Source organism: Erpetoichthys calabaricus, chromosome 11 (assembly GCF_900747795.2).
Source record: "Erpetoichthys calabaricus chromosome 11, fErpCal1.3, whole genome shotgun sequence".
In the NCBI taxonomy this organism is placed as follows: Eukaryota; Metazoa; Chordata; class Cladistia; order Polypteriformes; family Polypteridae; genus Erpetoichthys; species Erpetoichthys calabaricus.
Window position 1 is genome coordinate 74,782,711 of NC_041404.2, and position 17,799 is coordinate 74,800,509.

At 40.2% G+C, this 17,799-nt stretch overlaps 1 protein-coding gene across 4 annotated transcripts in view; it reads left to right on the forward strand.

The window, feature by feature from the left end:
• Positions 1-412: 412 nt before the first annotated feature.
• LOC114661328 (voltage-dependent L-type calcium channel subunit alpha-1D-like) overlaps positions 413-17,799 on the forward strand; it is a 232,888-nt gene continuing 215,501 nt past the window's right edge. For all 4 annotated transcript variants that reach the window (XM_051933786.1, XM_051933787.1, XM_051933788.1 and 1 more), the window contains exon 1: positions 413-1,349. In XM_051933786.1, coding sequence (XP_051789746.1) covers positions 1,322-1,349 — 28 coding nt within the window. In that variant the 5' untranslated portion in view covers positions 413-1,321. The remainder of the gene's footprint in view (positions 1,350-17,799) is intronic.

Here is a 17,799-nt window from a genome sequence, read left to right on the forward strand (position 1 = left end):
GTACCTGTTGAAGCTTTGTGGCTTGGTTTGGTTAAATGGCAATTGAGATAAGGTCCTGGGAGTGGTTCCCCTTCACTTCAGAATGGGAGGGTCTGGTCTTTGCCCCTGAAATAGGGAGCTAGTCCATTGCACAGACCACTCACATTCTAGCCAGGTTGGAATCACTTATCAACCTAATGGTATGTCTTTGGTGATATGTACAACAATCAGGTATAGGATTTGAACCTAGGATGCTGAATCTTTGAAGCAGCAATACTAATCACTGTGCTGCCTTGCCAGCTTGACAGTTACAAATAACAACAACATTTAAATTACAGAAAGTGCACAGTTAACATATTTCCCATATTTAACATATAAGATTTCTTTATTACTTTTGGAATGATTCCCTTTCTTTTTTAAATTTCAACAGCCTCCCAAATGTCTCATCAATCCATCTATCCATGTGGTAAAGGGAAGAAGGTTGTTCTTTCTCAAGGCAGGAGCTATTCTAGAATAAAATGCCAGTGTATGTTGTCACACTTCCTCATCAGTGTGCCCACCAAAACCCAAACCCAAATCATAACCCCTGTCTCCTGGTATTTAACATGTACCAATCATATATGATACACATGAATATGTTTTTGTTCGTAGAGACAGTAATAGTAGGATTACACTATATACAGGCACGTAAAAGTACTACAAAATAGAAAACTATAATACGGGCAGCAATGACCCTCACATCAATCCCTGACACAGGAGCAATTTGTGGCACCTTTTAATTCGGCGAGAACAAAATGTTAGAGTGATTCAGGCAAACAGCCACCGATTTTTTTTTTGTTTAATCTCCGAGGAATGCCACCTGTGGCCAACCGTGTCAATGTGCGGCGTGTCGGTGGCCACCCCCCTCACTCCGTCTGACGGCGCTCGCCCGTGCGTATGTGTCTGCTCTGCTCCCCGTCCCTTTAACAACCTCGTCGGCTGCCCAGGCAGCCCTCCCCTTTAAATGCTTCAATTTGTCTCTAATCCTGATTTGATGTCTTTACAGCGGGACGGATAGTGAGCGGAGGTACAAACGAATGCAAAATGCTTCGAAAACACAGATAGATGAGAGGCACGACATACAAGTTTGTCTGGCGGTGACAAATGGAGGGAACGAATGACACCGGAGACCTGCGGCATTAGCCAAAGTTAAACGGGAGAGTTAGTTCGCCCGGCGACCGCGCTCCTCCGAAATGCTGTCTGAGGTGCTGGAAGGGTGCCCGCCGGGAACATTTGCCAAGGACCACTTCTAAGTGATTTGCGCGCGATGTTCCAGGGACGATGGCACGCTGTCTGAGCAGCCATGTATGAGACCGACGACAACCACAGAAGTAAGTGCTGTCTTTTTGCCGGGGGTACTGGGGTTCATCACTTTCGTTTTAAATGATACGACTCGAATTAGCGCTATTTCGAATTAAAGGGGGTCGAGTTGTGATTTTTTTTTTTATTTCTATGGTTAAACGTGCACAGAATGCGCTAAGCGTCCGCCTGCACCTATCACCGCCACCAGATAGACACACCTTACTGAGGCTTTGTACTTTTGGCGCACCCCACCTGCACAGCACCTCGTTACTACATGCGGGGACCTGTCATATCTCGGGTCACTTCAAGAGTGGACCGCTCCAGCGCTTTCTTTCTACTGGTGAGTGGCAGCCGCTAATGAGATTTTGTTGGCCAGCTATTGATAGCGCAGCCGGTAAAACGGAGCACAGTTTTACGAGGGAGCCGAGCACTTGTCAGGCTGTCTGTGACGTGAAAAGAAGCAGCAGCCACGTTAAGCTACTGGTATTTCACTTTACCTGTGAAGTTTCGTGCTTGTCATCTGGTCTTTCATTTGTGTGACTATTTCAGATGTTTAAATTCTTCCGCCTGAAAAACTACTGCCCTGGCGTTTTGGCCTTCCTTTTGATTATTCTGTTTATTGCAAGGTTAACAAGATGGAAAGATAGATGTCCTTTACGCTATTTTAACACGTTTTAGTTAATGATGTGTTAGAAAGATGTGCAGTGAATAGGGGACTCACTGGTGATTTTTTCCAAAGATTTACAAATGCTCTTTAAATTAGTAACAATGTGACCTACTTGTCCATTTTATGATCCTGAAGGAAAAAAACACAATAAATGAAAGATTTCTTTGGCGTTATAAACTCGCACTGAACTCCAGAATTCACATTTCCAGACCAGTCTGGAGTTTTCAGGTTCTTTTCATGTCTGTGCATATGTGTGTTTTTTTTTTTTGTTATTTCACTTGTCCAAAGGTGTGTGTATAAGGTTCATAAGCAACTCTTAATTGGCCTGGCATGACAATGGATGTGTGTGTGTGTGTGCATTTGCCATGCAGGGGTCATTCAGGGTTTCCTCCTGCCTGGCGTTTGATGTTGCTGGGATAAGCACCGTCCTGTGCCATCTTGAATTTGATGTTTGTACAAAAAAATGGATGTGTGGATGGCTGGCAGGTTTCACTTCTGTGAAATTAGGTTACAGTACTGGCTTGCTCACTGAGTTCATATGTTCTCTCTTTGTTTGGGTAGGCTTTTTTCAAGGTACTCTGACATTCCGCCCACATGGCAATGATATGAGCGAATGTGGGTGGGCACGTTTATGTCCTTGATATCAGACTTTTGTCCCATCCTGTGACACACCAAGTACATAGGGGGCCCAAGGGAAAAAATATCAATACCATTATAATATAAGGGAAAAGAAATAAAAAGCCTTAAAGAAAAAAACTGAAATATAAAATGTAAATGTATTTAATTGAATATACAATATATGTCAAAAGTTAAATTTTTGTATAAGAGGATGACACTATAAATACATTATTTCCGAAACATGAATAGGCCACTTAAAATTAAAATGTGGGGTAAATTATTTGTAGGTCATTTATTTATTTAATTGAATGGATATTTAATGCAATGACATTTAAAATTACTGCTGCATGGATTTTTATTGAGTAGGCACTTTAGGGGAAGTGGATGTTTTATTATTTTATATGCTGTTTTATTAATGTGTATGGTAATATAAATGGTAGAAAGCATGCATTAATTGTATTGTATCAGGTCAATGTATTATTTTCTGTGTTTCACATGGTATGGTTTACAGTTTATTAAAATGTTACTGTAATATCACAAAAATAAACTACAAAATCTTTTTTAATCATATTCTCATGTTGAGCAGCAACTGCCAGACTGTGAATGTGTCTCAGGAGGCTGAGCCTACTTTGTATTAAATACTGTATGTATTGTGCATTATGTTTACTGCACTGTTGACAACCCAATGTAATTTTAAAATCAGTAAATAATTCTCTTCAATTAAAATAAACATAATACATACTCAACACCAGTGTTGGGGAACGTTACTTTTAAATGTAACTTGGCTACATTACTTCTTACTCACAAAAAAGTAACTAAATATGTTTTATAGCTACTTGTTATAAAATGTAAGGCATTACAAACAAGCCCATAGCTACCTCATACCAGTATTTTGCTATGTGCAAGCAAATAAAATTGCACCTTTCATATGCTGAAAGAAGGAGAAATAGTTTTTATTTTTTACATTGCTGAGAGAGTAGTCACCCATAGTTAGAGTTGGCATTCCATCAGGTAAATAAGCAGCTTTAATGCTAGAGAAGACCTGATGCAAATGGTAGGCCCGTCAAAGTCACATAAGAATTCCAACTAGGGTGGCAACAGCGAGTGAGCTACTTAAAAGACAGATGTAAAACAGCAATAATCCATTGGTACTTGGTGTCGGTGAGCACCACAGTAGCTTGGTGCTTCAATATGAAATAAGCCAGTCTTAGTAAGTGTGCTTTTGTGATGATGCTTTAAAGCAGCACCCTGTATTATAATTTTTGAACAATTTAACAAACAGACAAGGAGCATACAGTATCTGTCTATTAGAATAAAAAAATCTTGGGATGAAACGAGACTAATCCTGCTACAAGATGTGACTTTTTGAAGAGACTTTTTGGAAGGAAGTCCTGCGAGATGGAGACTTTTACCATGAGATTCTTTCAAGTCACGCCCTACTTACAACTATTTTCAAACAAGACCACGGTCATCAGGTGCATTATGGCACTTAACCTGGACAGACACCAGTCCATTAAAGGGCTTACTTATGAACACAAGCACACACACACACTTACGAAGATCCAGTTTAGAATCACCCATTCATCTAAATATGGCAACGAGAAATGATGAAATCAAATGAATTAACGCGAAAATTGTCGATCGGTTACATGGCAAATTGATTAAATGTGTATCAATAGACTATGCTGAAGCAGTTGGTGGTGATCGTGTGGAAGATGAAAACATCAACTTACAATATCCCAAAGAATAACTACAACCGTTAACACCGTCTGGTCTTCCACTGGCCGAATTACTGTTGAAAGAAGGATGTATCGTAATGTTATTACGTCATTTATGTATGAGTGATGGACTATGCAATGGAACAAGATTAGTTGTATTAAAAATTGGTTGAACAATTCTAACATGTAAAATTTTAACAGGTGACAAGAAAGGTAATGTAGTATATATTCCATGAATAACATTAGACACAAAATGAGATCTTGATATGCCATTCATATTAAAATGTTTACAGTTTCCCGTTAGAATAGCTTTTTCTATGACAATTAACAAATCACAGTGACAAACATTCAATAAAGTCGGTTTATTTATTAGAGAGAAACAAACGATATTCACTCACAGGCAGTTATACATTGCGTTGTCAACAATGTGAAACCAAACACGGAATCAAAAATCAATGCGATCGTGAAGAAAAGTTAATTCCAAATATTATTTTAACTGAAGTCTTAAAGTAAAAGTGAAAATAATGCATATGTAACAATTCCCATGAAAATAGCAATCTCTTTAAATTGTATATCCGGTTAACCAAACCCGGGAGTTGGCAAGCGAAGCGAGCAGGGGGCAGAGCCCCCTAGTAATTTTAAATTTGTAGTTTGATAAGATAAAGAACATAATAAAACAGTTGATTTCTCCATTTCTTGCAGACCAGTAAAAGACACTTTGTGGATCATTGTCTGGAAACCCCTGACAAATACACTTGTTGGTGAGGTCTCGTGCCCCAGCCACCCTTTAAACTTTGCCTATGGCTGCACACCACGATTTATGATTATGAAATTGACATGTTGATATAATAAATAGTCAAAAGCATATGTGTACAAAACATAGTATTAATTAAATGTCTGAAAAATTAAAAAAACTTAATGGCCCTTTTTCAATTGCTGTCTTTGGCGCCTGTGTGTCAAGCACGCTTTATATCCGCCTTATTTTAAGCAAATGCAGTGACGGTCAGAAGGCATGGAAAGTTCTTTAAAATGTTCAAAAAAAAGTAACACTGTAACTCAGATCTTTTTTTTTTTTTTTAAAGCAACGCAGGAGTTTAAACTTCAATAAAATAAGTATTATGTTATGTTACTCATTACATAATCTATGTAACACACTTTACTTTTAATGTGTTACCCCCTACACTACTTAACACAGAGCTGGCTGGCTCAAATTCACAAACAGAATGTATCGTATTTTGGGTGATCACATGACACTTGGATGGGCAGCATGGTGGCGCAGTGGTAGTGCTGCTGCCTTGCAGTTAGGAGACCCGGGAGTTTGTATGTTCTTCCCGTGTCTGCGTGGGTTTCCTCTGGGTGCTCCGGTTTCTTCCCACAGTCCAAAGACATGCAGGTTAGGTGGATTGGCGATTCTAAATTGGGCAGAGTGTGTGCTTGGTGTGTGTGTTGGCGCCCTGCCCAGGATTGGTTCCTGCCTTGCACCCTGTGCTGGCTGGGATTGGCTCCAGCAGACCCCCTTGACCCTGTGTTTGGATTCAGCGGGTTTGAAAATGGATGGATGGATGGACATGACACTTGGTGCAGCATGGCTGTATTCTAAGGGATATACTTAATGCTATGCAATGTTGCGCTTTAGGGCGCTGCAGCTACACAAGCAGTGTACAGTCTATACTTGTGTGCATACTTTAAGTAAATCTGGAGGATTCCACCAGGTGGCAGTGTGAGAAATCATGTTGAGAAAACAATGTCCAGTTTTGCTGTGTTGTTAAAGATAAAAATTGCTTGCATTCTGATGTTGTTGCAAAGGTGCAAAAAAAATGTCAACAGTGATACAGAAGATGGTATGTTAGACCTTTAAATGTATTGCATTATTATGATGGGGAATATGCAACACTTGTATTGCCCAAGAGAGAAATGGATGAAGAAAAGCACAATGAATACTTTCACATGTCAGCATTTAAGTTTGATAATTTGCTTCACTGCATCGAACCATTCATCAAACACGAAACACACAGATTTATCCTGTTGGAGCTGCAATGAGGCTTGCCATCACATGTTGATAGTAAACAATGATAGAGACGTTACCAAAACTTGCCTCCTCTTGGTGTTGTATATGGATGGTTCGTGCTGAAAGAATCACCCAAACTCTTTGCATTCAAGCCCAGTAAAAAACTTCAATAGAAGCTAGCATGGTGACAGATAATTCTGGAGCGGATTCGATTGTTGACTAATTGAAGGCCTTTGTAGCAGAGCGAAATATAGAGAAGTTTTTTGGACCTTCAAGGTAATATTGTTAAAATCAGAAATGAACAACAGAAACTCTCGTCAATTTTTATGCAGGTCAGTAGTCAAATGGAGCAGTATGATGCGGAGCTACATTCCCTCCGAGCTGAGACCCAATTTCTCAGCAAGAAACTTTACAAAGAAGAAGATAGAGTTAGGAGAGACAGTGACAGAATTTTGGGAGTTCTGGATAATGTTGAGAGTGGGAATATACTTGGTTTTCTGGAGAAACAATGGCCCATTTGGTTCCGGTCCATTCTTAATTTCAGGCCTGGAATAATGCGGGCACATAGAATATATGCAAAGGACAGTGACAGTGCACATCCGTGTCCAATTATTGTCAAGCTGCTTTGTTATTCTGAATGAGTTACTATCCTGCAAGAGGCATGCAAAAATCAAAACATAATCTATGAAAGTTGGAGGATCTACCTTTTCGCCAATTTCTTGGTCCACATCGCACAAGCACGCAAGGCCATGTCTCCAGTGGTTTTCTGCCAAGCTTCGGATTCCCTTCCCAGGAAGGCAGCAGCTGTTCTGTGACCCTCAACAAGCCGTTAATGCCCTGGACTCCTTCACCTCTACTGGTACGTGACCATTTTTACTGTTTATTAGTCCACTGTTCCAGCACTGTTCAATCCTTTTTCTGAACAATGATCTGTAATGGCTTTTTGCAATGGCTATATTTTTTGTTCTTTTAATGTATGTAGTTGTTGTTTTTTTTTACATACTCTTTATGTTTGTATAGCCATCCATCATTCCATTATCCAACCTGCTATCCTAACTGCAGGGTCACAGGGGTCTGCTGGAGCCAATCCCAGCCAACACAGGGCGCAAGGCAGGAAATAAATCCCGGGTAGTGCACCAGGCCACCGCAGAGCACACACACCCACACACCAAGCCCTGACCTGCATGTCTTTGGACTGTGGGAGGAAACCGGAGTACCTGGAGGAAACCCACGCAGACACATGGGGAAAACATGCTAACTCCACGCAGGGAGGACCCGAGAAGCGAACCCGGGTCTCCTAACTGCGAGGCAGCAGCACTACCCACTGTGCCACCGTGCCACCTATGTTTGTGTGTATATGAGCGTATACTGTTTACAACAGCATTGTGATTTTGTGTGTGTGTGTGTGTGTGTGTGTGCTGTGACGTGCGAGTCCCCCCGTCTTGCACTCCAAAACATGAAGCTGAGTCTCAGTACTTTAGCAACACCAGCTTCATTTAGCTTGAAACAACAACAGCGCAGTTATTTATTGTAGCGGGATCTGCCACTCTCCTATACACAGACACAGCAGTCAGGCAAGGTCGTGGCCAAGTAATACTGTGCCATTGATGGCAGGTGCTTATAGCATGTACGCAATCTTTTCGGATTCGCTTTTACGGCGAACTGCTACAGCGCTGGGAGACATTGCTTTGGGACGCTGTTCCGCATGTTGTCCTGTTGGGTGGAATCCCACAAGAGTTTAGAAACTCAGTGACACCAGCCATGATTCTTTTTCAAAGGTAAAGTGCAGGTTAATTTGTTTTATGTGTTTTTACTTTATATTTTGTATTAATCATTATACAGTAATCCCTCCTCCATCGCGGGGGTTGCGTTCCAGAGCCACCCGCGAAATAAGAAAATCCGCGAAGTAGAAACCATATGTTTATATGGTTATTTTTATATTGTCATGCTTGGGTCACAGATTTGCGCAGAAACACAGGAGGTTGTAGAGAGACAGGAACGTTATTCAAACACTGCAAACAAACATTTGTCTCTTTTTCAAAAGTTTAAACTGTGCTCCATGACAAGACAGAGATGACAGTTCTGTCTCACAATTAAAAGAATGCAAACATTGCTTTCCTCTCTGTTTCCTTTGAAGAGGAAGATAACAAATCAATAGGGCTGTTTGGCTTTTAAGTATGCGAAGCACGCCAGTACAAAGCTGTTGAAGGTGGCAGTTCACACCCCCTCCGTCAGGAGCAGGGAGAGAGAGAGAGAGAGAGATAGAGAGACAGAGAAAAACAAAGTCAAAAATCAATACGTGCCCTTTGAGCTTTTAAGTATGCGAAGCACCGTGCAGCATGTCGCTAAGCAAAGCAGCTGCACACAGAAGGTAGCAACGTGAAGATAATCTTTCAGCATTTTTAGACGAGCGTCTGTATCGTCTAGGTGTGCGAACAGCCCCCCTGCTCACACCCCCTACGTCAGGATCACAGAAAGTCAGCGCAAGAGAGAGAGAGAGAAAGTAAGCTGGGTAGCTTCTCAGCCATCTGCCAATAGCGTCCCTTGTATGAAATCAACTGGGCAGACCAACTGAGGAAGCATGTACCAGAAGTTAAAAGACCCATTGTCCGCAGAAATCCGCGAACCAGCAAAAAATCTGCGATATATATTTAAATATGCTTACATATAAAATCCGCGATGGAGTGAAGCCGCGAAAGGCGAAGCGCGATATAGCGAGGGATCACTGTATGAATAGTTTTGGGTTGTGGAACAAATCATCTGAGTTTTCATTATTTCTTATGGGGAAATTCGCTTTGATACACGAGTGCTTTGGACTGCAAGCACATTTCCATAACGAATTATGCTCGCAAACCGAGGTTCCACTGTATATATATATATATATATATATATATATTGTGGCAAGCGGCTGGGGGGAGATGCCCGGGAGGACCAGAAGAGGGCCTCCTCTAGACCATGAGAGGGCAGCCGCCCTGGATGGTATGGGGACCACGGGAACAGAGTTTGGAAGCTCAATCCTATAGGGGCCCATGGTCACCGCCAGGGGGCGCCCGGATGCCTGAAGAGCCCTGGCCCTCAGCACTTCCGCCACACCCGGAAGTGCTGGGGGGACGAAGACCCGGGACACCCGGAATGCTTCCGGGTGCGCAGCTGGTACTTCCGCCACACCAGGAAGGGCTGGCGGAAGCTCATTGGGAGGCACCTGGAGCACGTCTAGGTGGGGATAAATGGGGGCCGCCTCCCTCCATTCGATGGCTGGAGTCGGGAGTGGAGAAAGACAGAGTCTTGGAGGAGAGGAGTGGAGCCGGTCAGGAGAGGAGAAAGGCATTGTTGAGGGCCTGGACTTTGGGGTGATTGGTGCTGCGGCACTGGGTTGTGTGTGTTCACTGTGCTGTACATATTGTAAATAAACGTGTGCTGGGTGATAAAACGATGTCTACCTGTCTGTGTCCGGGCTGTATCCCACAATATATATATATATATATATATATATATATATATATATATATATATATATATATATATATATATATATATATATATCAGTGTACAGGTAAAATTCTGTTACAACGAAGTCCCAGGGACCTAAAAAATATTTTGTTGTAACGAGATTCTGTATTTGTTACTATAGTGCTTTCTTTAACTTGTATCCAGGCGTTTGCAATCATTTCAATAGCTTCTTTCGCATTAATTTGAATCTCCTCCTGCCTACAAGTTATGCTGACGAGAATTTTTCTCAGCATTTCTTTGCGATAATACACTTTCAGGGTGCGAGTGATGGCCAAATCCAATGGCTGAAGAGCTGCCTTGCTATTGGGTGGGAGGAATTCAACGCGAACATTATCTAAATGTGGAAGCATGTTGTGGGCAGCACAGTTATCAATCAGGAGCCGAATCATTATTTCTTCTTCATATTGTGAGGTTTCTGAACCCTTTTGAGACTCCCCCACTCCCCACCGAATGAGAATGACATGCTGAAGTGCGTCCTGAAGCGCAATTGCAGCGTCTGTGGAAGATTGTTTATCCGTTGCTGGGGCAGGGCAATAGGAGGCTTACATTGCTGCAGTGAAGTGCCACAGAAGCAAATCATAAAAGACCGGGGTTGCGCTATATGTCCCTGTCTTGCACCCCAAAACACGAGGCTTTGTCTCAGTACTTTAGAAAACCAGCTTTATTCAGCTTGAAACAGGAATGGCACAATTATTTATTGTAGCGTGATCTGCCACTCTGCTATACACAGACACAGCAGTCAGGCAGGGTCGTGCAGGTCAGTGATCAAGTAATCCTGCTATCTGCATTTACAATTTACGTGCTCCTAACCTTGCATCACCCATCGAGATCTTTTCTGTTTACTTTGGTGGAGAGACGCAGCATATCTATGAGCCTGCTATTGCCCCGTACAGACGCAGTGATCGCACTTCAGGACGCTCTTCGGCGTGTTGTCCAGTTGGAGGAGGTCCCAAGAGAGTTTAGAAACCTCACATTTTCTTGAATGAGTGCCACATTAATAGGAATGTTTCTTGAACGAGCATCACTGAACCACATAAAAACGGCTTTTTCGAAGTCTTCAAATGCAGCAGTATACATATGTTTGCAACCCCAGATTTTTCTTCTTTTTTTGCTGTCTTTCAAGAAAGTTGACAGTGTCGATGGCGAAATTCCGAATTCACTGGCAATGTCTTTTTTCTTTTTGCTGCAATCAAGAGCTGCAAAAAATTAAAGTTTTTTTTTTCTGATATGAACTGTTATCGTTTTTTCGTGTCTGTCGTTCTATAGGAGGGTGACAATGAGTTAAATTCCAATGGATGTTTTTCAAATGTTGACGAGCAATAAGCAGAAGGTATCACTGAAAACCACAGGAAACAAAAAAGGCAAAAAAAAAAAAAACAGTATGAGGAAAGTTCGAAGAAAGAAAAAAAAATTACAGTGTTTCTGTCTGGGGATCATTGTGCACAACTGAGCTGCGGCCACGGAACTAACTGCTCTGTGGATGATTCATTCAGGCATTCCAAGGTCGTTTGTGCACTTCGTTGTAATGAAAGTATCTGCAGAATGTACTTTGTAGTAACGAGATTTCTATAGAATCGTGTCATATGGGGAAGCTGTCGGGGACCATAAACATACTTCATTGTAATGAAAATTTCGTTGTAAAGATATTCGTTGTAATTTTGGAATTTTATATATATATATATATCTGGATGCATGTTTTCTTGGGTTTCATTCAGGGTTTAGAACTCATTTGTCATGGGCAGTGAGTTGCAGGGGTTGGTAGGCATCAGGACACGAGCCTTCCATGTTCCAGCGACAGTGTGCCATGTGTTGGGTGTTTCTCTCACCCCACAGTTTTTTAATATCTGCTTATGTGTTATTTTTGACTTCAGATAACTTGTTAAAATTTTCCCCACATTGACCATTGTGATGTGGATGTTGGGGTTAAGGAGGGATTGTTCGCCAAGCTCCCTCAGTGTAAGCCTTCTTGTGGGAATAACCAGTTGTTTTCTCCTCGTTTTCTTTTTAAGAGATCTCGGTTTAGCCTTTTGCTTATTTTTTGTTAGGTTTATACAAGGGGTTTGGGGTTGGGACTGCAGAGCTACTGTCTACATTGTACACCGTTGCTGGCAGGACCACGTGGCAAACACAGTCAGCATTCTTTGGTGTGTTTCTTTTAGAGTTTCCTTTGCTGCTATTGTTTCCTTTTCCTCTGTAATGGCTAATCTTAATGTCTTTTCTTGGAATGTAAGGTCGCTGTCTTCTGCCTGCAAGCACTCAAGTGTTGCTGATTTATTATCCCTAAATAAGGTAGATATAGCCTGTTTGCAAGAATCATATCTTTTGGCTAAAGATGTTCATAGGGCTGCATCCTCCTCTGCCATGAGTAAAAAAGCGTGGAGTCTTGGTTCTAGTTCGCCAATGTTTTGCACCCAAAGTTTCTTGGTTCTGGAGGTGATCTGGAGGGTAGATTTTGTTTTGCATCGATGGAGATTTGTGGAAGAAAATTGGCCTGTATGTCAGCGTACGCCCCAACTCCATATAATAATGTGTTTTTCACTGATATCTCTAAATACATCCTTTCTTTTTCTGAATTCCAACTAATCTTTGGTATGGATGCGAATACATTTATCGACCCTCTGCTTGATAACTCACCATCTTTGATTAAACAGCACATTACCCCCTCTTCATGTGTGCTTGCCAGATTTATTTTGGATCTAAACATTGAAGACTGTTTTAGATTTTTAAATCTTTCCACAAAAGAATTTTCCTTTTTTTTCTCCTTGTTTCGAGTCTTTTTCCAGAATAGATTATATCCCAATTTCAAAATCTCTTGCCCTCTGTACAAGGAATGTATTTTTATCCTCTGTGTCCGACCACCGATGCATTAATCTTCAGCTTGTTCTTCCACTTCTGTCCTCCAGGCCCTCTCACTTGTGTTTCAACACTTCGCTTTTGCAAAATGCAGATTTTATCGACAACACCCGGCTAAACTTGAGGAGTTTTATAGCTTCAAACAAAAACTCTGTTCAGAAGCCAACTTATGTTTGGATAACTATTAAAGGGCATATTTGAGACCTGACCATTGTTTTTGTGTCCCATTTAGACCGAACAGCACACAAGAATATTGATGATCTTGAGAAAAACGTGCACTTTGTTACTCTCTCTATGGTGCTAAACTGAGCAAGTTGTTAGCACTTAGATTGTTCAGATGTGACTCGTTAGCCTCTATTTCCCAAGTCAAGTTAAAATCTGGTAATTTCACTAATCGTCCCTTGAAATTGATGAGTTTTTTTTTACTTTTATTCTTTTCACTTCCATAAACCCCCATCGTCAGACGTGCTGGATGTTTTTTTCAGATCTATTGATTTGCCAAAATTATCACAAAGTGATGCTGCTAAAAACAAAGCCCCAAGTCCTGACGGAATACAGTCAGAAGTATATTCCGCCTTTTGGCCACAAGTATCCATCTCTCTGTTTCAAATGATCAACACGGCTCTCTCAATCTCTAATTTAAACTCTAATATAAACTCCTCTATTATATCGCTACTTCTCAAGCAGGGTAACGATCTCACACTGTGTTCTAGTGATCATTCATCATCATTAATAAATTCATGATGCTAACTTATTAGCTAAAGTTTTGGCTCTCTGGCTCAAATAGGTAATTCCAAAACTGATTTAATCTGACCAGACCGGCTTTGTGGCATCTTGTTACGCAGCTGACAACATGCTTTGGCTTTTGCACATTTTAAACATGACTCCTTCGCTCTCAGCCCTTGCAGAACTCTTTTCACTCCACACAGAAAATGCTTTTGATAGGATGCATTGAAATTTTTTGTGGAGAGTTATGAATGAAGTGGAATTTAATACTGTATTTATTAACATGACCAAATCATTGTATGCTTCTGTCCTTCTGGTTCAGTTTTAACAAACTCAGATTTGTTGTGTCCCTTTCATGGGTTCAGGGGCGCTAGACAGGGTTGTCTGTTATTTTCCCTGCTTTTTATTATCTCGCTGGAGCCTCTAGCCATCGTTCTATGGGCATTTAATACCTTTACGCCTATTTTGGATCATAGTACAGTCCATATAGTTTACTTATATGTTGATGATATTCTTCAGTTTTTAGGAAACACTCCTTCTGACATACCCCACATACAGTATTAACATTTCACACATACAAATCTTTATCAGGCAATAAAATTAATTGTAGGAAATCTGCTCTGCTCCCTATAAACCGTGCCTATCAATCTCCTTATTTTCCTTCCCTTATTCCTGTTCTTAACTCCTTTAAATATTTAGGAATAACTATTACACCCTCCATTAGTGATATTGTGCTGTGAAATTTTCACACCTTGTTTAATGAGGTTAAACAGTCAATGTTGTCCTGGAATAACCTCTCTCTCTCCTTTCAGATCCATTTAGCAATCATTAAAAGAATATTGTTCCTTGTCTAAATTTTGTTAGTTCAATGCTCCCTCTTCTGCCATCTTCCTCCTTTTGGTACCAGGTCAGATCAGCCATCAGCTCCTTTTTATGGAGTGGTAGAAGACCTGCTATCAAACACCCCTCTTTGATTCGAGCCAGATCTGATGGAGGTATTTCGCTTTCCAATTTTGAACAGTACAATTGGGCATACAGTATATCCTTCGTCCGATCTCCTTATAGTTAAACACTCCACTTTCACCTCTGCCTTGGGTATTTACAGAAATAAACCTTGTTTCCCCTCACTCTCTGCAGCAGTTACCATTTATTAGGTTTAAAACATAAAGGGAGTAGATGAATTCAACTCTTATAAATTATTTTTTGTGTGTTTAGAACAAGGTAGAAATACATCTTGGCTACATTCCGCACTGGTACTCCCTTACATCACTGTTTCACAATAATTATCTAAACATTGATGGGCAACTAATCTCCTATCCAACCTGGGCTTCATGAGATATCAACACACTCTGCGATTTGTTTGATGGATCCGGGCTTGCCTCTTTCCAGTTTCTGGAAGACACATTTGCAACATCTTCCTCCTCTTTCTTTTTCTATTTACAGATTAAATCCATTTTCAGGACATGTGGAATGAGTTTTTCCACCCTGTTCCCAACCGTGCCTTCATTTTTCCACTAAATGCATTTCCTTTCTGTACAGCTATCTTCGTGATTCCATAGTTACTCCTATCCCAGTCACGCAGAAATGGATCTCTGATCCATTGTGTTGGAACACAGTTTTTAAAAACATTAAAAATCTTCTAAAAATTGTAATCATCAACACATCCAATATCAAATTGTCTATAGAGTTTATCAGTATCCTAGAAAACATTTTCTGATGGGTTTGCCTCCTGATCCGTTCTGTCACCCATGTTCCCTTAATGTACAGGACACTTTTCTCCACATTTCTGGGAATGTCCCACTGTTGCTGTTCTTTGGGACTCCTCCATCCTATCTATCTCTATTCCTTGCTCTCCTATAACTTTGCTCCTTTTAGATTTCCCTACTCTTTCTTTCTCTGTTTATCACCAGCACATTACCTTCCCTAATAGCAACCAAAATTCTCATTGTTTCTCACATGAAGAACCCTGAACTTGTACCTTTCTCTGTGTGGATGTCCCATTTTTACAAGCTTGTAATGGTATCTCCTCATACTGTCATTAAATGGAAAGACACTATTTCCATGATTAATTCTTTTTTGACAGCCAACCTATGAGCCAACTTGATATAAATTCAGAATTTCCCTTTGCTCAGCCAGATGTATGGGCTTCCTGGACTTGTCAGTGACTTGTATGCTTTATTAATTTAAATTTACTTCATCCTCCTTTAAGTAGTTCCAGGGGTTGGGGGGCGTTGGGGGGTATTTCAGATTTGATCTTGTTTTCATCTTATTTTTGAAATCAAATAAAAAATTGACAAAAAAAGAATTTATCATATTTTGCATATACAGCCTAAATTACTAAAAGCAATACATACACATGAACTTGCTGCTCGTCTCATCTCCCAGTTGTTTCTGCTTCAACCCAGTTACCCTGCCTAGTTTTAAGGACAGGATTGTGACCAGCGATTTGAAAGAGTATGGTTTCAAACCATGTGACAATGCTGTTAGAACTTGTATCAGGAGCAGTCACTGGTCTAATGGTTTGAAGCTGTATGCTTTCAAATCACCAGTTGCAATCCTGCTTTATGGATTGGTAAACGTGAAATGGTTGGAATTTTTGAAAAAAAGTTAGGCATTTAAAAAGGATTCACTGCCCACTCCATGTGGTTGTTGTATCACTAGCCCCATCCAGGTCTAGTCAAGATCTGGCTCAGCCTTACAATAAAACTGGATTAGGCAGATTCAGTAAATGTGTGGAGAGATGATTTTATTTAGTGTGACAGAGTAACACAGCAGAGAGTTGCTGCTTCCTGGCTTAGGCATCGAAGAAATTCTGTGGACTATAAAATCGAGAAACAGGAAGAACAGTGGTGTAGTAAGTTGCTGTACAGTCTCACTATTTAGGTCTTCTATGTGGTGTTAGCATGTTCTTTCCAACTTCATGTAGGCTTCATATGTGTAGGTATTTTATTATCTCTGTGCTTTTGTTAATTTTAATTCAGTTATTCCATGGAAGAAAGGAGCTATCTCTCCAGGCAGCTTTGGGGAAAGGCATGAACACTGGTCCATCACAGCATACTCTTACACTCACTTATACCAGGGGAATTAGTCTATTGTAATTATTTTTTAGGAATGGGAGGACTGGAATAAAATCGACACAAAACAAAGGATAATGTGCAAACTTCAAACAGGAATGGCAAAGCTTGGATTTAAACCATTGTCCTTTAGTTTGTGAGGCAGAAGAACTTATTAGTGCACTATTGTCTCTCTGTTTTGTTAATTTTTGGAAATAAAATGGTATGAAAAGTGAAAAATTATATATTTTTATAACAATAAATTTAAAATTTCATAAACTACCATATGAAACAGACCAAAATGCAAAACAGAAAAATTTGAAGACTTTGTCAGCACCTTGAACCAATTACAAAAAAAGAATAAATCTTATCAGCACCAAAGACCTAGATTTTCACCTGCCATGTAGATTGTAGATACTCTTCTTCATTTTCTTATTTTATAGGCTTGACTTTGTTTTTGGTTTCTGTATAAGAGCAACTGAAATGGTGAGAACAAGACTGATGAGTGGTGACTCTAAATAGACCCGTGCATGTTTATCAGATTGTCCATTGATAGCCTGCTTTGTCATCTAAGATTAATTCTTGCCTTTTACCTGTTGATGAGCATGGTCAGGTAAAGACAGGTATTAGAATGGGTGGCTGTAATGATGCATCTATAGGAGCAAAAGCTTTGTAAATGAATCTTATGTACAGTGGAAACATTGGAACTGATTTACATTTATGTACACTCCTTGACTTTTCCCCCAGTTTTCAAGATCTCTTTAAATTCATGGTACTTAAGTATGTAATTCAGATGTTCATTTTTAATTGAGTGCTGCTTCAAATATAGATGTCACAGAAACCTTTACAAAGTAACAATATAGGAATGAACAATTTGTAGTAACAAGCCAGATTATTTTTATTTCATAACAAATCAGAAAAAACGAAGAAATATAGGAAAGGGAAAAGCAAAAAAAAAGTGATTTATAAAGTGTTTGTCTGTTCCTTACAACCCTGTAATGAAAAACCCAATCATGTGTCCATTTGTTTTAAGAATAAGCATTTTCCATTTTAGGGGAATGAGGAGCTTAAGCTTATTCTGGTAAATTGAGTGTAAAGCAGGGACCAACACACTGGACAAGACACTATTCCATTTCTTGATACACTTTTGCACACAAATACTGTTACAGATATTGGGTTAACCTAACAGGTACATCTTTGAGATGTGAAAGAAAGCTGAAGTACTCAAAAAATCCATATAATCTCAGGAAAATTGTACACTAAGAAGATGGAAGAATAGGTCTCTTTGTAGTCAAATATTCACGTTTTTCGGGACAGGAATCCACA